General features: G+C 38.0%; 1 protein-coding gene across 1 annotated transcript in view; it reads left to right on the top strand.

Annotated features, from left to right (window-relative positions):
* Nucleotides 1-26,575, top strand: part of LOC103608877 (netrin-G1-like) — a 37,329-nt gene extending 10,754 nt beyond the window's left edge. Inside the window, exons 3-6 of the mRNA XM_008593273.1 lie at nt 5,899-5,925; nt 15,364-15,429; nt 17,766-17,825; nt 26,282-26,575. Coding sequence (XP_008591495.1) covers nt 5,899-5,925; nt 15,364-15,429; nt 17,766-17,825; nt 26,282-26,511 — 383 coding nt within the window. The 3' untranslated portion in view covers nt 26,512-26,575. The remainder of the gene's footprint in view (nt 1-5,898; nt 5,926-15,363; nt 15,430-17,765; nt 17,826-26,281) is intronic.
* The last annotated feature ends 960 nt before the right edge of the window (nt 26,576-27,535 follow it).

Here is a 27,535-nt window from a genome sequence, read left to right as displayed (position 1 = left end):
TGAGCGGGAACTGGTCTGTATGTGGGATCCGAACCCTCGGGCGGGAGTGCCGCCGCGCTTCCCAAGTGGCGCACTTATCCAGTGCGCCACCGGGCCGGCCCTAACATTTTAATATTTCTGCCACAAGCATATTATTATTCTCATCACGTGGGATAACAGAAGACTGTAAATAATAACCTCATATCAATTCCAGTCCAGTTTTGCCACCAAATTAGTTCAGATCACGTTAGGTTGTGCTGAAAGTATATTTTAGAAAAAAGTCTTTCAGTTTTCATAGTTTCTTTGATTTGAGGACTGGAGATAAGAGATCAGGGCCTGCAGTAAATTGAGAGACAGTATAGAGTTGTAGTTATGGGCCCAAACTCTGGAAACTGGACCTCTGGGTTCCAACTTTAGTTTCTTTCCCAATTGTCTGAGATGATCTTGGGCAAGTTACTTAGTCTCTATGTGTCTGAGTTTCCCCCATCTGTAAAATTGGTATTATTACTGACTTCATAGTGTTGCTATAAAAATCAAATGAATTCATACGTGTAAGGCATTTAGACAGTGCCTGGCGCACAGTAAGCACACAATGGAATTAGTTGCTATGGTCATTTTATTTTCCCTGAGATCTAGCACATGATCAGCAAATTCTCCTCTTGGATACAGCAGCTATATGAGGAGATAAATTGTGGCCAAATGCCTGTTTATGCATCCACAATATGAAATAATTGTTACACAGTGTTCAGAATATTCAAGTCTTTATGACCATTGTATTCTCTTTCCTGTGATTAAGTCTACGTGCAGAGCCAGATAATAATCAGAAGGTTGCTTTGTGAGCATGGGGTCAGGAAATTTAAATGACTTGAGTGTTAATAACATCAGGCTGAAACATGGTGACACATCCGTCCTACCACAGGGTCAGCTTTCCAAATGCCAACAGAACACCGAAGGTTTGAAAGTTTACAGGTTACCATTCCCTCTTCCTGAGAAAAGGCTAGGCCAGTACTTCCACCATATGTCTCAGGATGCTCCCTTCTCTAGGCTTCCACCCTTTGATGGCTCCTTTCATTCTTCAGATACGTTAATACGGTAAGTCAGGTTAATGTCACCTCTGTCAAAACCATCACCTGCGCTTAGGCCCCAGAGTCCTTCTATTGCTATAAGATTACTTTAGCTATCTCTGCTTGCATCGTTTATATGAGGATTTCACAGCATAATTGTGTGAGGGCAATCTTATTTCCCTCACTTTCAAGTTCCTGGAGGACAACTCACTGCACCTCCTACCAACAGCAGTTTGGACCAGGGACTAGGGCTGGAAGGACACTGGCAGTAATTCCTCTGGAACACAAATGAGTCTGCAGAATGTTTTCTTACTCGTTACCTGCATCTTCTTAGACAGGCCTTTTTTGAGTTAGAGCTCCCAATGGCTGCCGTCTGACTATAAGAAGATCTAGTCACCTACTTGATGGTTTTTTTTCAAACCATCTATAACAGTGGTAATTTTTCCTCTCCATTCGAAGCATGCTGAATCCTTATCCTTCTGCTTTCCTCTTAAAAAGCTGCTGAAGCTTCTGTTGATTCTCAAAAGGACTAAATGCTTTTAGCACTGCATTAATCTGTTTGTGAAGATCAGGGTATTTATTTTTGAGGTCTCGCCGTAATGTGTTGTAGTCTCAAGTGGTCTCCATCGTGTTGACTCCCATAAGCTTAACTATGTTCCCTTTAGCTAGTTACTTGGTAGGGGGAGGATGGGTAGTAAAATTTTTAAAATGAAGAAAATATCGTATAACCACTAGGTTCCCATCTCCCTATTTGCAGCAGAATTCCTTTAAAATAAACATTAAAATAAATGTGGGAGTGGGAAGGGCTGGTTGAGGAGGGAATAACTGCACGTACCTACAAGGTGAGCACCTTCTCATTCTTTTGGCACATGGTGGCATCCTGGTCCTGGTTGGCTTACTCAACCTGTATGTACTTTGCAGACTGAAGTGATATTTCTATTCTAGAGGGAGCATTAGTACTAAATCATATACCGTGTATTGCAGGACCCTTCATTAAAGCTCATGCACACTTGTGCTCATTTCTTCAGTGCAAGTTTACAATGTCTCAGTCAGGGACTGGGAATTACATGCTCCGATGCTGAATATAAAGAGGTGGACTTGGACAAGGCACTTGCACCTCTTTATGCCTCTTCTGTAAAATGAAAGAGCTGAATAAGATGATTTCTTAAATACCTTTTAGCTCTCACTTTTTTATCTCCCCTTCTGAATTAGACTTCCCAGTTTCTTCCTTCCCTTCTTTTTTTATCTACTTATCATCTACTTCTCTTTCCCAAGTATCTTTGAGATTGTTCCAGTGGTATATTTAAACTTATGAAGCTTAAACTTCAGGGTCCCTCATGGGTCTCCTTCTAAATAAAAAAATTCAATATCATGTCTAATTTTGTCTTTTAATATTATGTTCTCTTTATTAAGAAGAGCTCTCAGATTTGTATACACTTTAGGTCCCACAAAATCTGTATTTACTCCCGAGTGGCTTAGGAAAAAAAAATACTAATAAGAGTATCAAAATAGGAATTAAAAGGAAGATCTGAGAAAAGGAATAGAAAGAAAATAGGCCAAACATTAAGTGCTACCCGGTTTCCCCAGCTGAGCTTCAAGTGAGCTCTGTGCCTCTGAGCTGCATGGAAGAAAGAGCAGTGAAGGAATCTGTACATTGTGTAACTCTTGCTGTCAGAATGGAGGACGTGTTCAAAGACCACAAAATTATTCATTAATCCTGAACTCTGAGAAATGTCTCAGTGGAGCACTTTATAGGGGTCAAAGTCATACTATGACCAAAAGTGGTATTTTCACAATGGTAGAAACCTTCATGGAAACAAGTAGTAAATTTTTGCTCGAATACACATCAAGCAACTCTTCTGTATCAGGCATGGTCCCAGGCAGAGATGAGAAGTACCAAAAAGAATAAAACATGAAGCTTGTCCCCTTGGAGCTCACAGGCAAACACACAAACAATCACAAAAATAAGTTGATAAATTGATCATGGAGGCCTGTACAAAGAGCTGTGGGATCACGAAGGAGAGAGTGGCTAACTCACATCGGGGATACAGAGAAGGAAGGGAAGAAATGACTTCTGAGCTCAGTGTTAAAGGTAAACATATTCTTTAGATAATAGTTGTCACTGCACAGGGAAGTTGCTGTTATAGGATGCATTCATTGATTTATTTTTCACAGACCCCAAAGACACCCCATGAGTTGTTGCAATTCATTTCTAGCCCTTCCTGTCTTATTTCCTTGAGTGTTTGAAGGATTTCTCATGGCTTACTTGTAGCCTTTTTAAATGAATGTGGTGGGTTTACTGAATTCTTTGTTGTCTGTACAGAACCAAAAGCAAGGTGTTTGGACATTAAAATAAGAAGCATTAGAAAAAAGATAACATTTGAAAATATACTAATGGATGTCCTTTGGTGTTCAGATACTTTGAACTTCAAAAATGTTTATTCAAATGAGCAGTTTAAAAATCTTTTCTAAGCCATTCCCATTTTACAGCAGTAAAATAGAAAGTGACTCATCTGGCAGCACCTCAAAAAATTGTAATCCACAAAATGAGGAAGAGCCTGAATTTTAAGCTTCCAATGTTAGGTAAAAGAAAACATCTTCATGAGGAAAATAGGATCTCATAACAGCCTCACTTGGGGAGGTTTTTATACTTGTAATGAACATTGCTCTCCAGCACTGGTATTCCCAAAGGAATGGCAGTATTTCTGCCTCTTTTTAAAGTATTCAACTGCAGCAAGTACTGCATCAAATGGTCTTGGGGGTTTGGTCTCCATTGTGTCTGGCCAAGCACCCTGAGAACTTTGCCTTGCATTATGCATGGCCCTTTAACTCCATGTAAGTTTGAAAACACATGAAAGGTCTCTTACTGCCATCCTAACTTCCATTCTCTTTGACAGATTACAACAGGCAAGCAGTTCCTTGCAATGGAGCAGGATTTTCAATCATGGAGAAATTTGGAGCTTCTGCAATTGATACTAAAATTATGATGCTGACATCATACCTCACTCAACAGGGGATTTGCAAAGAAAAAAATAAATAAAGATTCAGTACAAGTCATTATCACACTGCAGCAAATATAGTCTACCAAAGTGTCAGGACAGGAATGCAGCAGTTCTTTGCAGAAATTGCATTCAGCTTGAAATTGAGTTCATGGGATAGAGCTAAAACATGGAAGTGAAAATTTGGCTTTCCAGTTTGAGTTGATCAGTGATCAGTAATTAAACTGAGGCACTATAAACTCTGAGCATTTAAAATCAAGAGGTTATTAAATGTATCTAAGAACCAAAAATAAGATTTCATTCTTTCCAGAGTTTTTTTAAAAAAAATTTATAGTAAGCCTTAATTCCTCATTCTACCCCTCCTCCCCATTCCCTATTAAGAAATAGGAAAATACCTCTTGGTTTCTAAAGAATAGAAAGCTAGAAATCTCTGAGCCAGACAATGATTAGTTAAAATAAGCAGAGGGCAGTCGTTCGAAGATAAATACTAAAGTAGAAGTTTAATGATTTTTGGAGTCACCACCTGTTACTGTACTTCAGTGATGTGGGGAACGAGTCTGAACAACTCATTGACAGATATCATTTATTGGCTATGTACCATGTGTCAGACATTTTTATGGACTATCTCATTCAATCCTCACTGCAGCCCTATGCAGTAGATATTATTAGCCCCTTTTCAGATGTTGAGACAGGTATAGAGAAGCTGGGGAACTTGCCTAAAATCACCCAATTAGTCAGTAGCGAAGCAGGACTCTCACTCAGGTCTGTGTGATTCCCATCTCATGCTCTCATCCAAACCACTACCCAAATTTAGTGGCCAGGATGTAAAACTCTGACTTTTAATTAGCAATATCTATCATGGTGTGGCTTTACGAACCAGCTAGAACAGTACTAGTAATCACATTGAAGACAGCTATAGCACGTACTTCCTGTCAGGCAGTGCTCTGAGTGTTTCACATCTGTCAGTTTGTATAATGCTCACAAGAACCCTAAGAGGTAGGAAACTGAGCCACTGAGGGGTTAAGCAACTTGCCCCAAGGTCACACAGTCAGTGAGAATTTAGGAGTTGGAGCCAAGCTCCAAACTCAGACAGCCTGGCTCCTGTGCCCCCGCTCTAGGCTACAGCACCATATTTCTTGGCTAGGAGTTTTAATCTGGAAACAGACTAAATTGACTTCACATTTATACCAAGTCCAGCTACATTCTGAGATGGCTCCACTACCTTAGCACAACTTGTGAATTAAAGAGAAAGCTGAAAATCAATGATGTACATGATCAGTATTAACAACCTAATGTATTCTTGAATTATTCTGCTCAATTAAGTTTCTATTACAGAGTTTAATCCACATATCTGACAAGTAAATGAGGAATAAAAATGATGGTTATGTGAAATTAATCAAATAAAGTACCAAATGATTTTCAGCAGCTAACACATGCATCTCATAGCACTTTTAAAAAGATCTATTGCATATGTGGATATTTTTGCACAGGTCCACATGGTATATATTTGGTACTCTGTGCCCAGAACATAAACCTAGCTCAATCTCTATTTTGAACCACGTGCAAATGTTCATTAACCTTACAGGCAAGCACAAAATGTTTGATGTCATGAGCCTTCCTCAGACCAGCTGTTGAAGTTGATCATTAACTTCTCAACTCTGATGAGCCTAGGAGATCTAGAATTAAAGCAAAATGTTTTTGATGGCTGGATATATGTATACAGTTTTTCTGTGCTGATTTACTTATGGTCTGAATGTTACCAAGTTTCAGGTTTCTGAGATTTTTATGCTACGTTAAAGATATCATGTACTAATAAATAGTTAACTGCTTTTCTTTGTTGTTTTCTTTCTCTGCAGGTATCCCCAGTATTTCCAGTATTGGTAGTAAGTAAAAAAAAAATCACCAAACCAAGTCTAGGCCAGCTTTGCTGTGTTGTTCAGGTCCTCAGATCTATTTTCCCAGGGTCCATTTCTGATGGAATAGAGTATTTTCTCTATGATTGCATATTTGTGTTGGTTTTCTGCACAGATATGGTGAGAGCACAGATAAAATAGTTATTTATACATAACTCTTCCGTGGACACGGAAGTGCCACAGCTTTCCTGACTACTTTTGATCAATGAAGTACACCTGTACAGAGGTGCAATTACTTAGGCAACCATAGGTCATTTAACAAAAATATAAATAGTCCTATTTACCCATACTTAGTAAACGACAAATAAATTGAACTGTCTCTCTAGGACTGGATGCGGATTTCTACATAATTTAGAAAGCAGAGAATGAATGTCAGTGAATGCCTTGGGCGTATTCATTAGAACCCAAGGAAAAGGCTATGAAGTCAGGAGGAGGGAATTTTGTTAATGCATTAAACTCTAGGCTTTGTGAAGGCCTGAAAGAGGCAGGTTTATGATCATTAGTCTTTCTGGAGGAATGAAGGAAAAAAGATAATTAGTATATCCATTTCTCCCTCCTAAGATACAGTGATCCATGTCTTCTTGACTTGTTAGGTTCCAATTTCATAGAGAAGGGATATAAAAAAAATACCTGCAGAATTTAGGAGTCAGAGTACTAGAAATTCTTGCAAGAAATCTCTTATTAGAAATCTAAGCAACTGAGGAGAAATCCCTCTTCAACCCTTTGTGGAACCCTTCTCTAGTATCACTGCAAAGAACGTTCTCTCAACTATCATGGGAGAACCAGATTGTAGCTCATGTGTAAAACGATGACACCCTAACACCAAGCCTGGAATGCCCATTAAGAAAAGGCCCAAGGACTTTTAAGAGCAGAATTTTACATATTTTTATATATTGCACTCTTAATCTCTGATGGTTAAGACCTTGGAATAATTGCTGAATAACTGATTGGAAATAAAGAACCGAGGAAGCCGGGGTTATACACTGTAAGTGAAGAGAATTTTCACTGTGGTGTTCCCTACCCCTCACAGCCCATGTCATAAGTGCTGTGCCTTGTAGGGTGATTGCGGTGTTAGCAGCAGCAGCTGAAGAATTGCAACACCCAACATCCATCAGAAAAGCAATACTCTGATAATTTGGATAAAACAACTTCCCATTTCTTATAAATGCACAGTCAGGTCTTCCAATTTATAAATCAACCCAGTTTGCTTAAGCTTGTGAATAGTCCCCGACACTGATTTGTTAAGCACCAGATGTGTTAAATGCTATGAAAAGTGGCTGCTGTGTAAATAGAAATATTGTTCTTGCCCATTTAGATACTAGCCTAATATTAGAGCATCCTCTTTGTGATCTTGTTGAAGGAGCATCAGTGCTACAAACTTGCAAATGAAAATCTTCATCTCTAATTGTCTAATTTTTCTGTTTTAATACCTCCCTTGGCATTTGTCTACCTGTAGATATACCCCAAATGTGCTCCTTTCAGGCCTTGACAACAGCATTTGCACATGCGTTTTAGAGCAAAAAGGAACCAAATAGAAGCAAGCTGAAACAAATTATTGAGACTGCTATCGCGACCTGGCCTGCCAAAAATTTCAGAAATGGATGGATGGAAAAGTAGTTCTTTGGCATCGGGGTGTGTTTCTGTTTGGAATGTCAGCTGTGTGTTGCATGGACCCTTGGACTGTACTGCTCACTCGACATCTCATTTGGCCGCCTCCACCACATCCCCATCTCTAAGCATCAGCAGATGTTGGCCTTTTACACATCGAATCGGGAAATTCCAGTTTTGTTTTGCACTGTTTTATTTTGAAATCAGTGGTGACCTGAAAGGATGCTTTGTTGTGCCTTTGGAAAAATGTATTAATCTTTATTATAAGAAACCTAGGAAAATTTAACTCCTAAGACCTAACAAAAATCCTGTGACTAAAAGTGATAGTTTGTACCCTGCCTTCAATATGCCTCTAGCTGTTCTGCTTGGAGTGAGATGGGTGTTTCCTCAGATTTCCAGCAAGCAGGACATAAGAGCTTCCAGGGGTTGCCCAACATCACACATGCCTAGCTTGCCTGTTGCCTGGTTTTTAAGGTAAAGAGATTTACAGTAAAACCATCAAACATGATTGTATCTTCTAGGTTGCTTTAATGGCATTTGCAAGTTCCTTCTTTGTGGGCTTATGAGGTGCTTGTTGTGTGCACTGGTAGATTCCTTTCCTCTCCAAAGGGCAAGAATTCACATGTAGATCACTCATTGCCTGTTCTAGAGGGCACAGGAACAGGGTTTTCAAGGTGTAAGCCATAGAGGAGGAAGCTGATTGGATTATTAACTGAGTTTGAGTGTTTCCTGGGATTTTCCCCTCTACCCCAAAGAAGGAATCAATGAATATAATTCCACCAACCATACAGGAAGGTATCATTATAACAGATGTAACATCCATGAGACTCTTATCATCAAAGCATATCTCAATGTAAATACATGATGTGTATTATAGATGTAAATTATTGATGTATGTAACCATAAGTTCACATACATATGCTGAATTCACAATGACTAAGGGTTTGGGAGCCCTCATAGATTTCAGTATCAATCTCAAATTGTCAATTCCTGTATTAAGATTCAAATGCATGGACAGAGTGGTCATCCTTTCCGATCATCTGCTAAAAATGGTTTTGAAACAAATTTCCCATTAAGGTCATTTGTACCTGCTGTTGTCTATCTATTAGGAAATAGGTTTCCCAATCATTCCAAGGGTACTTGATTTAAACTCAGTCATTCTGATGTGCTTTGGTCATGGCCAAAAAAATACTGGTTATATTGTCAGCAATTAATGAATCCCAAAATAGATCTGTAGACAGTTGAGCCGTATAATCTATGTTTTTTACTTTACCTGATGTGGTAGTAAGTCATTCAGGTTTTTTTTTTTTTTTTATAAAATGAATCATGCACTTATAAGTAAATATTCACAATTTTATCCAAGTGAACATTTGTTGATGCTGTTGACCCAAATTAATTGTTGGTTTGGTGTGGGTGTTTTTGTTAAAGTGATAAATTAATCATTACCTTCTAACGTATAGTATCTGATCTTCAGTCCTGAAAAGCAAATGATTGCACTAATTATGTTAAACAGTATATTATAAAGAGCATAATTAGACGAGCAAGAATTGGCCTAATGTGCACATAGCTCTGTGTGAGTGATTATCACTTCTTACAAAAGCAGATGACAGATGAGTCAAAGGTTAAAGGTAAACCATTCATGAAATGAAAGATCACATCGACAAAGACCATTTCAAAAACTTTAGAATTTTTAAGTAAGTAGAAATATTTCTTAGAATACCAACAAAAGGAAAGAGAGATGTAAATATTTTGTGAACCTGCTTATAGATTTCTTCAAGTTACTTTCAACTGACTAACATGATAGTAGATAAAGCATAGAATACTGAAGAAGGTGTTTGGCTGCCCCACCACCACCACCACCACCACCAATTTATTCAATTAGAAGCAGTTCACTTAAGGGAAATATTCCATTTTCCCATTTTGTCTTATAATGAGCATTGCCTTCATCACAGAGATAAAAATTCATCTCTAATTTTATTTAATTGGCAGAACTATTAAACAAGGGAAGTGCTACCTGCACGGATCCATTAGCCTGTTGAGAAAGCCCAGAGATGTTTTCATACTTGAAAACATTTGATGACAGTTGGAGACCTTGTAGAAGTTGTTTTCCATACAGCATCCAAATATTTTCGTGCAGTACCATTTTTTGTAGAAACCTGGATCGTGAGGAAAATAACAAGGTTAATCATTTTCCCACCCAAGGGTCATTAATAATCATGTTCATACCATCCAGAGAGCTGTAGTGTTTGTTTTTCTGTTTTTCTCTTTGCTTAAATACTTCTAAATCCCTCAAATAAAAGTTTCATTTGAATTGCCCTTTAACTAATTAGGTTTTACATAATGAGGAGAAAAATTATCAGGCTAGTGTAGTGATATGATAAATTGCATGGTGTGCTACATTAATTTTGAACTGTTTGCTGATATTCTGGAAGGAAAGCTAAGGTCCCAGGTGAAATGCCTTTGGGATTGTTATATCATGTACCCAGTATCCTCATCACAGATCCATTTCATATTTGTGTATCTAGCATTTCACATTCATGAAACCTTTGTGGTTATCCTAAAATTGAATGAACATTAGGACATAGCTGCCTCTTTATCCTGAAGAATGAATCAAATATTTCAGTGGAGGACAGAAAGGAATCTCCTACTTAAAAAAATAAATAAAAATTCTGAGAGTTCTGAGGGATTTACCAATCTTTATTGACAACAACTGCCCACCTTGAGTAAATTTGCTTTTTCTACGTGAATTTAGAATGTCAAGACACTTTTTAAGTGTGAGCTGATATCTCTGCCTTTGCTGGTTATCTGTGGGATCAGGGAATTCCTAGCTTAAACAAGATTTTCCAAGATCTCCAAAAGGTCCTATGATAAAACTTCGAAGAGTTATCTGTGTATTCTCTCACTGAAGTAATCACTTCAATGGTGTAGGTATCCATTGAAGTCCTCTTGGAGTATTAGTGGAAAGCTTTCCAATTAAGCACTCCACTTCATGAAAAAAGTTAGGCAGAGCTTTTTGCTTTGAATTGCAGAATTGTAGGGAGAAATTCCCACATATCTACAGAATTCCATTTTACTAATGGTAACTCTGAGGCTCAGAGTGGCCAAGTAACTTGCCCAGTGTAACATGGGCAGGAATGCCTGACTCCAAAGGCTACCCTCATAACATTATACCAAGAAGAGATTAGAAAACAAAAATTGTAGATTTATTGACTCCTACCCTAGACTCTCTTTTTCAGTCCACTACATTGCACCTTCAAAGATCTGTTGTTCCCAAATGACCCATTTTTGTGCCAGGAACCAGAGTCCTGTAGTTTATTTTCTGGTACCTCATTGTATTGTTAACAGGAGAACTTACAAGCATGGTGTCTGAGGACAGGGGACAGGGCGCTGTGACCCTCCCCACCCACCATCAAAATATGCCCTTCCTCTACCACGAAACATCCCCATATACTGAGGATGAGGGGAAAAGTATAGATGTCAGATATATTATAAAACCTGAAACAGTTCATGAAATTAGCTATGCAATTTATAAAACATGCTTATACATATTCTATGACAGTGAACCAAATTTTTTTCTCTGAGATAGTTGCTTATAGCAAAATAAAATTCTATGTGCCGTCTCAAAGAGAGACCTACCACTGTCACGTTAAACTCTATTTTCCCCACCAGTTGAATGATGCTGTTTCTGAGAGTAGGCAGCTAGCTGTGAAGATAGTAAGATTACTTCCAAGACTCTAGGGATTTCTCCTGGAGAGCTTTAAGATCTCCTGTAGACTCCTTTCTAGGCATCAGTAATGCTATTTTCAGATTCCCTGAGGAACAACAGCAGTGACTGTTTAAACCCAAAGGGACCCTGTGAATTTATGTCCACCTGATACTTTCTTCATATGCCCCTGGAAGAAGAACGTTTAATGAAGGCTTGCTAACATCCTCTCAGCAATGGCTTTTCATATCATGGTTTCTCACAGGGTGCCATATTTTAGAACCAAAAATTACGTAGACATTAGTATTGTTAGCAAACTTAAAGAGCAACTCATCCAACTTCATCATTTTACAGATAAGTCAACTAAGGCTTAAATGGATGGTCTAAGTCATCTGGATGGTAGCCAAGTTAGGATTCCAGCTCAGTGTTTAATTTCCAAACTAGAACTTTTTACATTCTATCATAACATTAAAATCTACTTTTTCATGTATTTAAATTACTAAAGTATGAGATTGTACATGGTAGATTATTCTAGAAAAAACTGAGTAAACTTCTGCTTTGATGGGAAAAGCATGGTCACATTTTACTCTGTCTTAGAGGCTGCTTGCCCAGTAAATTGAAAACTGCCTACTAATCATGCTTAATGAATGCCCCGTGTGATAGAGGCAACTTACTATTCTAAAGCAACGCTACCTCTAAAGCTTCCGTGGTATAAATAAATGTCTTTAGGTTTCAGCTTCAAGCTTGCTTTTCGCTTGATTCATTATGGCGCCAGCACTAGACAGTCAGATTTAGCAATTCTAACACAGTTCTCTCCAACTTACAGTGCAGAGGGCTTTCCTTGGGGCAGAGAGAAAAAAAAAATTTTCTCCCAGATCCTCATTTTCATAATTGGAATCTCAATTTTTCTGATTCATGAAAATGGACTTCAAGTGCCATAACTAAGTTGTTAACAACAGTTTTCTGAAGAGTCCTTAGCAACAAAAAAAAATTCAGAAAAACTAAATGTTTGATTCATAATCTAAGCTCATGTACTTGTAAACTGAAACATGAAAATTAACATTTTCATATCTTTAAAGTTTAAACATCAAATATTTCCCACAGTATTATAAAATAATTTTTATTGCTTTCTGAACAATAGTATGAATTGATACAGGCCCTAGCACTGGACTTTTGCCTTAAATAAGCTACATCCCAAGTGAGCTTTTTTTTAACATATCAGAATCATTTGCTTTGGGAACTGTTTATACTCTAGTAATCTGGTTTTTATTACAACAGCAACCACAAATAGAATAGGAGCTAACATTTACTGAATACTCACTACAATGCCAACCAAAGATGAACTCGCTCTGCCTTGACAACAACCAAGCAGGTAGTGTCATTATCCCCACTTTACAAATGAGAAAGCTTAGGCACAGAGAAGTTAAAGAACTTGTCCAAGTAGTAAACTTGGGGTTCCAGCCCAGCCTGAGCTCTATTTACTTGCACCATATCTTAGATAATTTTCCCCTACATAGGTATGTTCTAGGCTTTCCATAAATGTAATTTGAAAATTCAAAATAACAATAGAAAAATAGCATCTGATGGACGTTTCAGATATTTTGTTTATTTCTAAAGGGGGCAGTCGTGGAGTAGGTGATTGTGGTCTCCATACACACAGGCATAGTTTTTGGAGTCCAGTGGAGGAGATCGTCAACACAAATTCAGGCCATTTTCCCAGATGTATGGAGCCAAATCTTTAAGAAGGGATTTCCATAAAAGTCTATTCTGAGTGATTGGTCATGTGCAAGCATATAGTGATCCCTCCCCTCACTCTAATGATAACTTTTCAACTCCAGTTTGTGTTTCGTTGTGACAATGGAAAGGTCCATAGTGAAAGCTGTGGCAATCATTTCCCCTTCACACAGGGATGCTTAATCCCCTCGATGCTCCAAAGGTTGTATGCCTCATCTTAACAGGCTTCATCCTTCCACGAACTTTACTGTGATGCTGCTAGGCCATGAGAGAACCACTGGAGTGACAGAATTTGTCGGCTGAGAGAACCCTTAGAGATCTCTTATCCAGCATCTACATCTTAGAGATAAGGAAACTGGAGTCCAGAGAAATTAACAGCCAGACAGCCCCTCAGTGGCAGAACTGGGACCAGACTCCTCAGCTTCCCAGTGCCTTTTGTCGTGTAACAAACTACTACTCTGAGACCTTCACATTGACCCAAAGATTTTCCCCAGTTGATTTGTGAAAAAAATGAAATTAATAAATTCTGCAACAGTTCACCTAAAGGGACAATACAAATACTTTTAATGCATTATAACTTTTTTGCTGTTTGTACATTAAAACTACTTGAAACAACTGGCCTGCTGGCTAAGAATTCTCAGAAGCTTTATGTTTTGCAAAGACTTTCATTGCAATTAGGTATAATAAGAGAATTTGTCTCAATTCTACTGTTAATATAGCCTCCCATGTGCCTAATTTATTTCTGGGAATTAAACATTTGTTACTAATATTTGTTGAATATTTACTACAGGCCAGGATCTTAGAGTAATTTTGTAACCAGAGAGTAATAGGCTAATTTTAAGCTGTTTTTTTACTTGACCTTGCAATTATAAAACAAAATAAAATTTTAAACAATTAAGAATGAGATATTAAGTTAACCAAATATATACTTATTAATACCTGGATGCAAATGTGGAAAATTATTACATTGTTTTTTCATTGATAAATTTAGGTCGATATAGCAATATCATTAAGATTTCCTTTGCCTTTGTGTATATGTGTATAAGGCCAGAATAAAACAGAGAGCAGCAGCTCAATTAGATCTGTTAGATCAGTTTTTCTAATAAATATTTAAAAAATAAAGTCATGGTGAAAATCCCATGTCTTACAAAAATGTTATTCACTAAATATAATTAAGGAGAAAACAATCTAATAATACCTGCTTACAGTAACCTAGCCACTTGATATCAGTTTCTCAATTATCAGATATTTACTGAAGCCCTCTCTGCAAGACTTTGCCCTTACTTCAAAGAGATCCAACCTAATTAGGAGAATGAAAAAGAGACCTGTGAAATTTTAACTTGCAATGTGAAAATCCATGCCTGTCCACATATCAGTGAGAAATCATGAGTACCAACAGTAACATGCTACAGAAGTTTAGAGGCAAGAGCTGTCACTGTGGACTCGGGCGGTCCTGAAGGATGACACAAGAGATGTGGTTTTGTGCAGGACTCAATGGACGGTAGGATTTGAATCATGAAATATCTGCTTTAATAGTTATGGCCTAGGCACCTTAACAAAAATAGTTTTAGAACATCAAATCCTAAGCCTAGCTGTTCTCCTACCTTCCTTAGTCGGGTTGGTTGGTTTGTTTCTTTAAATACTCACAGATCCAAGAAAGAAATAATATCAATTCTTAAATTAAACAATGCTTTGAGTTATTTGTGGATTGGAACCAATAACTCTAGAAACATTTTGAGGTAACAGCATCATGAAAACATACACACACCCATATATACAAGCCTTAGATATGACTGGAAGCAACCTGGACTATTCTTTTTAAGCCAGAACCAACAGTAATCTCCCTTTTCTTCTCTAAGAAATTGCATATATAAAAATAGAAAATAGATCCACTTCTTTTTAGAGATAATGGCTCACACTTAAAACATACCCCAAAGACTCCCTCACAAAAGACTAATGCAACCAGTTTATATCTGTAAATATAAATTGAAGAGAGTGGAATCCTCAAGTGAGAAATTATGTCTTTAGTGTTATCTTCTAGTTTCAGGCACTAGCTTTACATAACAGTTTAGATGGTTGATGTCTCTAGTTGGTTATTTGGGAAAGAACACTCTAGCTTATTTCAAAAGTAAATGTACAGCTTTGGTAGGGTAGTGGCTATATATTTAATGTCCATTCAATGTTTTGGGAATCATCAATTGCTTGCTCTTGTTTGGTGCGGGAGTCATGTTTTGTTTAAGTGCGTCACAGCTAAGTTAAGGAACAGCTGTGGGGTTTGTGTCTTTGTCCATATAATTTTCTGTTTAGATCAAATGACATTATAGCTGAAAATAACATACCCTGATTTTTCCTGATGCATGCAGATCCTCCAAAATTTAATAGGATATGGCCGAATATTTCTTCCCCTGAGGTTTCTAACCCAAAACAAGGTAGGAGCACGTAAAATTCCTCCTGGTACAAAATCCCACATGTTTGGGGGAAAATCCCATATACCATTTCTTAGCACTAAATAAGAGCATTATTATAAATGCCATGTCTTTGAAAGAATCATAATTCAAATCATTTTTCTTATAGGAAGAGTATCCCAGAATTATTAAAGTGAAAGACAGGAAAAACTTAGATGGCATAGAAGTCATAAGCCCTTTACCAAATTCACAGTCAATGTCAGTCAGTCCCGGGAGAAGCCTAGAGTTCTGTAGCCATCACATTACGGAGAATGAATAAGTCTGAGAAACTTGTGAGTGTCACAGGCATCCTTCCACTGTCTCCCTTTTATTCTTCTTAAGTAAACTGACCAGTACCTCAGTCGTGCTGAGGGTCTGGGAAAATACACAACAATAGTATTGTCACAGCTAATAGATCCGTTTTCTTTTACTGTTGTTCCATATTGATGCAAAAATTTGGAGCAGTCTCTCTCTCTGTCTCTCTCTCTCTCTTACACATCACAGTAAATTTTCTTTGTTGGGACTTTCCCCTTTTTCTCCTTTATCAATTAACATTCATGTCTACCAGCATTAAAAGTAAACTGTTTTCTGTCTGTCCTTAGAGCAGTAATTGTTTTCTGACTTCTAATGTTGAAAGATAGAAAAGGACACTGACAGACAGCTGTGTGGTTACACAGGAAAAAATAGATCTTATAAAAACTGGGCAATACACTTTATAAGCTACAGTGTAGTGTTTAATTCACATTAACATCTCTCGATACACACACACACACACACACACACATATATATAGTCATGCATAAATAGTTTATTTTAATATAAAATTGTATTGTTTTGCCTCTTCCTTCTCAAAAAAAAAAAAAAAGGCACATCTTTGGCTTCCACCTTCCTTAGTTATACACAGGATGTTCCTTTTAAACTCTAATGAATATAGATGGAGGAGGAAATGAGCAAAAGGAGGAACCAGGAAATAGCTGCTAAGCAAAACAAAATATATTAGCGATTTGTTGAGGAGTCAAATTGGAAGGGCTGCATTTGCAGTCCTTGATCAGAGTGATGAAATCGAGACTGTCCTAGATACATATATTACTAGCAAATAGAATTATCTTAATCATCTGCTCCAAATGAATTTTTTCAAGTTTCTGCATACATATGTGGAAGAAGATATACAGATCAAACTCGCCCCTGTTAGTATAATTCTGTGATGATTCGGGGGAGGTTTAGTGGCTTTATTCCTTGGCAAGTTCAATGACAGCAACTTCAGTGAAATGTCACTCAGTATTTCCCATTGAATTTCATAGCTCAACAAATTATACAAGATAAGATCTAAGACTTAACACTTCTCCACAGTGAGTTTTGAGCTGAACACAATTATGCATTGTTTGAAACCTGAAATAAACCCGTTTAATTATTTAGCTATGTTTTCTAAGGACAAAAAGCTTTCAGAAATATCATTTAGGTAATGCCAGTGGCTCTTTTTTAGAGTGTTGACAGCGAGTTCAAATTAATCTATTTGAGGAGCAGCACAGTTGAATAAAGTGCTTGAACTTGAAATTTTAGCAAAAGGTGCACTTCGTAGCAGAGGCCAGTTCTGCACAGACATACTTTATCTTGTCAACGTCTGCAAAGAAGATCTGACTCTCTTCTGCTTTTGCTGTTTTCACAAGCAACTCTTTATAAGTAATTGGACAAGAAATGGCAGGCAAACTTAGAGAGAAAAGCCTTGCCATTAACAAACTGATATCATCACAAAGGTAATAACTGTTGAGAAGACTACAGTTTTTAAAGGTACACATGTTCAAATGACTCTGAGACCAAGGCCTGAGTACTGCTGAATGGCTGACCATTGTGACCGACTACATTCTGTGATGTCTCACCAGGTTAGCAAAAATAGTCTAACTCGTTTATATGTAGACTAGTTTATGGTGACAGAAAGAATGACATGGCAAATTAAGGGAATGATATTACTAATTAACTCAGCAACACAACTGCTATTTTAAAAATTGTAGTATTGTACAAACACGGATCCTAATATACATATTGTTATGGGAATGATTCTTGCTTAACCAGATTCTTGATTTAAATGGCAATTATTTTTGCTCTGAAAATAAAGATTCTAAACTTTATTACTGACAATGTTGAGCCATTTTTAAGCCAAATACAAGCCTTCCTTTGTAATTGAAACAAAGTTCCAGAAACAACAGATACAAATAATCTCTTCATTTAGGGCTACTTTTCAAGTGGGTTGGTGATAAATTATTACAGTTTGAACGTTTCACTATTGTTTCTAATTTGCTGTTCATTCTTTTAAACCTATCCAGTTGCTCCCAAATTAGCTTTGTCAACAGTTTCTTCTGTTCAAGTTGCAAACCACAAGAGAGGTAGGAATTCTTGGATTCATACAGTGATTTCATGGTGTTATGTGTTGTGAAACATTGCACTGTATGAATCTGGAATATCTGTGATGTGTACCCATTATCTTATTGGTGAGGCATGTTGACTGATATCAATCAATGCATCAAATAGTACTGAGAATGTCATCTGTAAGAAAAATAAATGCTTCACTCAGAAATTGGACTGCAATTAAAAATGCTGCAACATTTGTTTTCTGAAAGATTAATGTGTGAATAAGAATTATAACAGTATAGGCTCCTGTTTAGACCATGAATGTTAGAGCACTAACATTTGCACTGAAAATAAAGAAACCCACTAACAGTGAGTTTCAAGGATGCTTTTCCTTTTCTGAAAGATTAATGTGTGAATAAGAATTATAACAGTATAGGCTCCTGTTTAGACCATGCATGTTAGAGCACTAACATTTGCACTGAAAATAAAGAAACCCACTAACAGTGAGTTTCAAGGATGCTTTTCATGAGACCAGAATTGCAGGTTCCACGTATGGTGCCCATTTCACTTTGTGACAAATGAAACACCTTGCAATTTATGCTTCTAAACGTTGTTTTGAATAAAACTGAAAAATACCAGTGAGGATCTGCACTGGGTCAAGCATTGATTATATGATCTGAAAATAATAGTTACAATTACTTTCTTTGAAACACCTTGCAATTTATGCTTCTAAACGTTGTTTTGAATAAAACTGAAAAATACCAGTGAAGATCTGCACTGGGTCAAGCATTGATTATATGATCTGAAAATAATAGTTACAATTACTTTCTTTTAATGAAAGCAAACAGTATCTCATCTCTGACTCACAAATGGCCCATTCCAACTAGCATCTGTCATTCACACAATGAAGATTTTTCAGGAAACATAAAAACTTCTGTTTTTATTTTGCCATTTCCCTTTAAATGTCCTGTATAATAGGTATGTCTTGTTTTCCACTCTTGACTGTTGGGCATATGTTGTGGTTTGGGTTTTGTTGTTTTGTTTTGTTTTGTAAAAACTTCTGTTTTTATTTTGCCATTTCCCTTTAAATGTCCTGTATAATAGGTATGTCTTATTTTCCACTCTTGACTGTTGGGCATATGTTGTGGTTTGGGTTTTGTTGTTTTGTTTTGTTTTGTTTTTTTCATGAAACACCTCTTACAAAGAAATACATTTATTAGCAAAATCTGAAATTAATTTGACCCACTTAGTGAAAATGACCATCATAGCTTCCATATTCCTTACTGAATTTAGTCAAGTCATTTTTCAGATTTTAATCAATGTTGAATTTGTCCTTCTGTGGCGTAGAGAGACAAGGAGATGGGAAAAGGGAAACCGATGGTACTTAAACCACATCTTAAACTTCATCACAATGTGCTTTTAACTGCACAACACTGAAGGTGCCTTTTTAAGGGGAATTAAAATTGGCTTGAAATTTTGGGAAATAAGTTCCTTGGGAACAGAGTAGCCTCAGGTTCAGAGGGTAACACACCGAGCTGGGCGCGTGGTGTGTCATGCAGGCAGGCAGTCATTAAAGCCACAGCAGGGATGCTCCTCCTTGTCTATCATATGCAAAATCTATGGAAAGAAACCACAGAGGTGAAGGAGAAAGGAAGCAAAAGGGACTTTGACCAAGTCCCTCTCTTTTATGTCAAGCATAAATGTGAAGCACGCTGGGTATACAACAGGCCTCCTGACCTGGAATTTAACCCTGCATCTTTGAGTCTCTAGTTTCCTGAGGACATAGCACTAATGAGGTCCAAATACATCCCTGGAGGCAGGATGAAGCTACCTAATGAAGCAGGCTTCTCAGAGAAAAATCCACATGTCACCAAGTGATGTGCGGGGAAGAGCTTCAATATCTACATAAGGCTGCGAGAGGGTTGGGTGGGAAAAAGAACAAGAAAATGCTACAGCCTCTTCATTCCCACCCCTGGGGGAGGCCCCTCAGCCCCAGAGGAGGCATCGCTTTGTTAATGCAGTGAGGGGAAAAGACTTTTTAGAGTTCTGATTCCCTATCTATCTATCTAAAGTCTTTTTCCCAAACCCTTTTTCTTTTGAATGACTGAAATGGATTTTCACCAGCTCAGGGTTTGAATAAGCTTTCCTCATTTGGCAAAAAAAAAAAAAAAATCTACATGTTCTACAGTCAGAGTATTTTATGTTACATGAGGGTACTTCAAAAAGTTCATGGAAAAATGGAGTTTAAAAACAGTATTAATCTTTCAACGAACTTTTTGAAATACCCTCGTATTGACACAAGTAATATAATAATGTACTTACAGGCAACATGGAGAGCTGTAAGAAAGAGGACACAAAAGGGAAATTTAGTCCCCTCCTCTTCGTAACATTCTTTTTCTTCTACGCTCTTTCTCTCCAACCTTTCGTTTCCGCATAACTCCTACATGCCTAGGTCTTCCCCAGCCAGTCCCAGCCAGAAGGAACCTTTTCAGCTTTAGAAGAGACTTAGGCTTTTTTTGGTCTGGAAAGCCAACTTTGAACTTTCTCCCTTCTAAAACACCTCTAGCCTTTTAGTCTCTTGGTTATTAAGTACTTTATGGTCATAACTGCCTTATATGATACAATATATATCATATATATGATATATCTATATATATTTTTCTTTTCTATCTTCCCTCTAGGCCACTAGACTAATGGCACTTAACGGTGTGGGGGGGACGGATTTTGCCCCCCAGGGGACATTTGACAATGTCAGGAGACATTTTCAGTTGTCACAGCTTGGGGGTTTCTACTGCATCTAGTGAATAGAGGCCAAGAATGCTTCTGAATATCCTACAATGCACAGGACAGCCCCACACAACAAATAATTATTTGGCCCACAATGTCAAAAGAGCGCTGAGGTTGAGAAACCCTACTCTAGATTCTGCAGGACGGGGCCTCATTCACTCTGTCTCTCAGTACATGGTGCCTGGTACAGTGTAGTTCTCAATAAATATGTGCTGCCCATGCTTGCTGTGTGACACCATGTGTATGCATTTTAGGGAGCCCCTTTAGCTCTGTTCACACAATAGTAATAAAACTTGTCTGGTACATGTATATAGAAAGATACATAAATAATATAGCTATCTATATAGATAGCTTATATATATATATATATATATATATGCAGTCTACAATACAATTGAGATTAAAAACTATATAAAGCCATGGCAATTTTTGGAAATCTGCTTTTTTCTGCCTAAACTGATCTGTGCATAGATATATAGTCAACTCTGAGCTAAAATAATCACTAACTCAGTTATATGTTCTTGTGTGGCTGTTATTTTCCTAAACTCTTTAATATATAAGATATAGCCAGAATCTTAGGGAATTCGAATGGTGGAAGAATGAATTTAAACATAACTCTCCTCTGGGTCTTCCTCTGTCTCCCAGAGGAAGGTGCCTCAGGATCATCATTCATTCTTTCTTTCTTTCGACAACATTCTTTCAGTGCTAAGTATGTGCCAAGCGATGTTTTAAATTCTGTGGTTGCAACTATGGGCAAAGCAGACACGGTCTGCACTGATGTATTTACATCCAGAGCATAGGGGGAGAATCTTTTTCTTAACTATACTTTTCAGATGTTATAAAGTCTACGAAAAAAACATTAAGCAGGATTAGGAAATTGGGGGATTACGGTGTTTGGGTTGGGGGCTGTTATTTCAGATAAAGTGGCCAGAGAATTTTCTTTGACTAGAAACCTATAAAAGAAGTGAGGAAGGAAATGATAGGGGTGTCTGGAGCAGGGCAGAATATTCTAGACAGAGGTAACAGCAAGCACAAAGGCCCTGGGAGGTGCTGACATGTTTGAGGAGCAACAGGGAGGCACTGCACAGCATGGGAAGTGGAGAGAGAGCAGTGACTCCCCCGGGGAAGCTATGGCCACATAACTTGGGAATGAACGCACTCTTCTTTTATTCTGAATGAAATGGGAAACCATTAAGATTGTGAGCAGAGGGGTGTCATGACCTAATTTAAATTTTGAAATGGTCTCTCTGACTATTGTGTGGAGAAGAGATTATCACAAGGGTGGAAGCCAGGAGAGCAGTTTGGAGAAGACTGCAATAATCCAGGTGAGGAGTGATATTGCCTTTAACTCAGGGCAAGAGACAGAGGTGATGAGAGGTGGTGATATTTGGAATGTATTTTAAAACCGTAGCCAAAAGCATCTGCTGATGGACTGGTTGTAAAGGGTGGGAAAAAGAGAGGCGTCAAGAACAACTCCACGCATTTTGAGCTAAACAATTGGAAGAATGGTGTTGTCATTTACTGAGATGCGACAGCCTGGGTGAGCAGCAGGTTTAGAAAGACAACCCAAGAGCTCAGTTTGAACATGGTAATGTGGACACATTTATTAAACATCCAAGTGGAGTTGCTGAGAAGGCAGTTGAATACAGTATATGAATGTGAAGGCATCTCACTAACTGGGGAGTTGGTCCAGGCTGGAAATAACTATTTTAGAATGGTTCACATGTAGATGGTTTTTAAAGTGATAGGGCTGAGTAAAAAACATTTAGGATGAACCTAAAGGGCAAAGATGTCCACGGACTAAGCCTTGAGACATTTGAGGAGATGAGGACAAAAGGCAAAAAAGAGAAATGGGCCATGCTGGGTAGGGAAGGTGGAGAACCGACAGAGAGTGGTGGCCCAGAGTCCCCTGTCTTAGGAAGAATTGCCAGAGGAACCCACTGAGGTTTGTGGTCGTGAACTTTAAGTGAGAGTTGTTTCAGAATGGTTGGAAAAAAGCTCCAGCTACGTCTAAGCTGCTGGGATGTAGGCATGGGAGGCAGAGAATTTAATCAGGATCACATTTTCCCAGGAGATGATGATTCGGGGTTGGGAGGGCAAAAAAAGTTATAAGAGGAAGTGATTATAAGGATGACCATGAACTCTATAAGAAGAGAAGGGAGGACATGGTAAATCAGTGAATTGGAGCATAAGAGAATTATTAAACTATTAATATTATCCCTTCAGAATCTTAATATGATAATGCAACTCAAACTGTATCATTCATGATCATTAATGGGTTCTGTGTCTATGTGGAAGGACTAGGTACTAAGGAGTGGTGAATTACTTTTCTGTTGAACACTGAAAAATAATAAAGCAGTCTAATACTTATACTTGAAATGTCTTGCATTTATATAATGCTCTCATGTTTTTCAAATCACTTTCAAAGATCTTTTTCTCATTTTGCATTGTCAAATATATCATAGCCAGAGAAGATAGCTCTACCAAAGTGTAAGAAAGGTCCCAGAAGTCTTAAAAGAACCAAGTTATCATTAGCCCATTTCCTAGATTATAAAACATTCTAATGTTTATTAAACATTTTAAATATCCACTTATCTTCTGGAATGTTTATACTATTGTATTTAGCTGAGTGTGGTTTCTTACATAATTATTTAACTTGTCCTGTCAAAATTAACAAATTGGTCTTCAACAATCCCACAAATGAGTTAATGTCATTACAGAAATGTGTACTAGTCATTGAATTTAAATAATAGTAGGCAACAATGTCACATTTGACATGTTTATGGAGATTCATGGAGTGGGTCTTATAGTGTTGAACACGGGAACCTTAGGGACACTTTTTTTTTTTCTTGGACAAAATTTTGTCAGATGGAGCTCAGACTGTAGTTCTGGTCACTGGGTAGATCCTACAGCATCCTTTAAATATCCATAAAGGAATCATTTTATAAGAATTCTCCAGCCTTATTCTCTACATTTCCTCAATTTTGCACACTCTTCACTCTGTTCCTTTCACCCGAAATGCTCGTTCCCCACTTTTTTATTTTTATTTTTTAATAAACCTTACCTCAGGAAAGAGTCAGGTACTGCAGGGTACTGCAGGACATTTTTCCTAATTTTCCTTAAGTTAAATGAATTTCTCCTTCTACCTAGATTGCTTTGTGCCACTATTTTGTTTTCTAGTTATCTGAGCACATTTGTCTTACCTGCTAAACAAGCTTCCTGACAACAAGTTTCTGCGTAGTTCCAAAAAGTTCCTAGAATGAGTTTTTGCATACACACAAAAAAGACACTTTGGGAAAAGGCTGCATTAATTAGATTAGGTGAACCAAGGACCAGCCTGGGTTGAGGAGTCTGAAGGACAACCAGTAAGGGGCATCTTCCAGAGGAGGGAGAAGCTGGACACAGGGTTGTTACTGCGTAGTTCCAAAAAGTTCCTAGAATGAGTTTTTGCATACACACAAAAAAGACACTTTGGAAAAAGGCTGCATTAATTAAATTAGGTGAACCAAGGACCAGCCTGGGTTGAGGAGTCTGAAGGACAACCTGTAAGGGGCATCTTCCAGAGGAGGGAGAAGCTGGACACAGGGTTGTTATGGCCACCTCCTCAGGAATTCCAAGCCACTCTCAAGATGAGGGTTGTTATCCTCAGGAATCATTTAGCTTTGGAGACTTGGGTCTCCTCCCTGCAACCACTGCTCCCAGGAGACTCCAAGCCAGAATAATCTCCCTGTGTCAAAGGCTCAACCAAGGAAGGCTCTAGAAGCCTTTCTGGTTTCCTAGGGAGTCAGAAATACCAGTATGAACAAGGTGTAAATCAGGGAAGTAGAGTGGATTAGGCTGAAATGCTTCTTGTTTTCCAAAAAAATTCAATTTGGTAATCTGTAACTCTATTGTTGGTAGTATTGTTATTAATTAACCTGGTATTCCTTAAGTACTAAATTTATTACAGTATTTTCTTACTTTATCTGCTGCGCTGGAGTCTCAAAGCCTCCCCTGCCCACTCTGGCTCCCCATCCCCACCCCCACCCTCCACTCCCTGCACACGTGGACATACGGATACAGCTGACCTGAAACAAAGGAAGCGGCTTGGCTTCAGGATCTGCTCCTTCTTCTTGCCTCTCTTTTAAGCAGCTGGGATCCCCAAGTTGCTGGGCATCTTCTACTCTGTACCATTTCCAGTGACCTCCTCTGCTGCTAACCAAATTTGACTTCATTCCATCAGAAGTTTGACTTCAACTCCCTGTTGTAGTAATTAGCTCACTAATAAATTAATCCACACTGTTCTGATGAGCAGTAATACAGTCATAAAAAAATTTTTAAGCTAGTTACCCCTCCTATTCTTCTTACTTGACAACACTTATTCATTTTTACTGTGGTTATCAAAATGCAACATTCCCAAAATTTTATGTAGGCCAAAATAATTCCTGGCACATAGTAGACCAAATCAATAAAATATTGAATGAATGAATGAGTGAATGAGTGAATTCCAGTAGTGATTGTGTTTGGCTTCCTAGTGAGATAAAATAAAAGCTAGACATTAAGTACAGAAGTATTTTTAGACAAACTCAGTTTGCAGTATCATGGTTGACCTTCCTTATAAGTGTCCAGCTAGGCCTACCCCATATTTCCCTACTTTCTCATATTTTGAGAAGACATGATAGATCTCCCACCTAGTTACCCCTTACACTTCTTTCTTTTTCTATTTGATTTGATGAGTGTTTATACCAGCAGAGTCTTTGGTCTTCATCATTCCTTTTAAAAAGGTTGAATTGGCTTAACAACTTCTTGTGATGCAAGAGAGAGGAAATCTAGTCACCCTCCAGCCTTCCCCAACTGTCCTCACCCTCTTTTCTTCGTCGCCCTTCTAATTCCTACCACCATCACTCCTAAGTCTCAGAGCCATCTCTAACATTTTAGAGACAACGGAAAAGACATCTGGGGATACAGTAGCTGTCTAACCCTTCTTTCTATCAGACTTTGCTTGAAACTTGAAAGAAAAGGAAATCTTAAGAGCACTTTTTGTCATACAAATAATCTCCCTGTATTTTTGTGTGTTGGGTTTTGTGTGTGTGTGTTTTCTCTCACACATAAACATGCTGATTTGGCCTGAAGAAAGACTTAAGAAAGCCATCTTCTTCTCTTAGCATTGGGGAAAAACAAAAATAAGAACTTGTGTCTAGATTCCTAGTAAATTTGCCGTGATTTCTGTGAAGCCCTGACTGAGTTACTGTCTTGACATAAAGGACAGTGAGGCAAAGGAGTCGTGGGTGATAGCAGACTCAGACCCTCAATACTCACATGCTTCCCTTCCTCTTTTTTAACACTGCAAATATGAAGAGAAAATGGGAAGCGGTGGAAAGACAGTAAAGTCCTCCATGTGCAAAAATTAGACTTTTGCATCAGTGGAAACTGAACCTTCCCAAATTTTAAAAGGTGTACACCTGCAAATGCTTCTGTTCATTGTGCCTGCCAAGAATTAACAGTCTTCAGTCATGTTGTGAATGTCCGACCTTTCTATACTGCTTGAAACATGCTGCTTCCATGCCAGTCGCACCACCTGTTGTCGCTGTGTGTCATGTTGATTCACATGTATGTAATGCCATTCCACCATCTTTTCTCCATCCCTCATTTTATCCGAGCATGTAGTGTGCTATTACTCTGCTACTGTATACACTCTGTATACATTTCTGTTCTTCCTTGCAAGACTGTGAATGCTTCGGCCACTCCAATCGATGCAGTTATATCGATCTGCTAAACACAGTCATTTGCGTGAGCTGTAAACACAACACTAGAGGGCAGCACTGTGAGTTATGCAGGCTGGGCTACTTCAGAAATGCTTCTGCACAGCTGGACGATGAGAATGTGTGCATAGGTCAGTTCCATTATAATTTCAGCTATCGTTCTGTGCCTTTCAAGCTATGGGGAACTATTTAGGGTGGAGAGGCTGGTGATTTGCACCAAGGCTGAGCCAGAATGAACTTTCTCAATGGAGCAAATATCCTTGTGATAGACTTAAAATTCACTTGTACTGGTTGAAATCATATTTGGGAGATACATTTTGAATCCTTGTGTTGTTGCTTTAAAGACAATCTGAGAAATCATGTTTAGAAGATGGAGAATTTTCTTTCTTTTTTCCCTTGTGCTTTTGTTTTTGCATGAAATCTTAAAACCTGGTCATTTCAACCTGATCTTATAGCCCTAAATTATACATTCAACTTTTGAAATGGAAACTCATTATATAGGATTTAATTATAGAAGTGAAAAACTGGGGTACAAACTCTTGCACATAATTTGTGATTAACAAGTATTGATGGATTAAAAATGTTGCCATTTGGAATCAAAAGCCACTAGCAGGCGGTAACGTAGAAGTAAGTCTGCTCGACTTTTCCATCCACAGTAATGAAATTCCATTTATTGAATTTTCCTATAGCCCCCCAAAAGAAGAGTAATTTCTCAAAACTATTCTAGGCAATTAATTCTCAAAGTTTTTCCATCCACAGTAATGAAATTCCATTTATTGAATTTTCCTATAGCCCCCCAAAAGAAGAATAATTTCTCAAAACTATTCTAGGCAATTAATTCTCTAAGCCTCCAAGTTTCATTAGTCCTGGAAAACTGGGTCCGCAGGGGTACTTTGGGCAGTCTCCCACCCCCCACCCTGACCCTGCAAGTGATTACTGCGTGTGTCACCTGGGGAAAACCAGGTGTCTTTCCCACCCAGAAAACTTTCTTCCACCTTTTGCACAGTGGAACCTGTCTAAGAAAGAGAGGCCAGTGGAAAAATAAGAAACAATAAATGGAATTTCACTTCATAATTTACTGTGAAGAAATACATATATTTGAAATATTGAAGGATATGTGTGTATCTGTTACCACACTAATAGGTAGCTACATAGGCACCCAATGTTAAAGGTAGAATTTGTCACATAGAAACTAAATTAAACAGAATGTACAAGCT

This window comes from Galeopterus variegatus, unplaced genomic scaffold (genome assembly GCF_000696425.1).
Source record: "Galeopterus variegatus unplaced genomic scaffold, G_variegatus-3.0.2 Scaffold8941, whole genome shotgun sequence".
In the NCBI taxonomy this organism is placed as follows: Eukaryota; Metazoa; Chordata; class Mammalia; order Dermoptera; family Cynocephalidae; genus Galeopterus; species Galeopterus variegatus.
The sequence above is the reverse complement of the archived record's forward strand: the minus strand, read 5'-3'. Positions and strand labels throughout refer to the sequence as shown.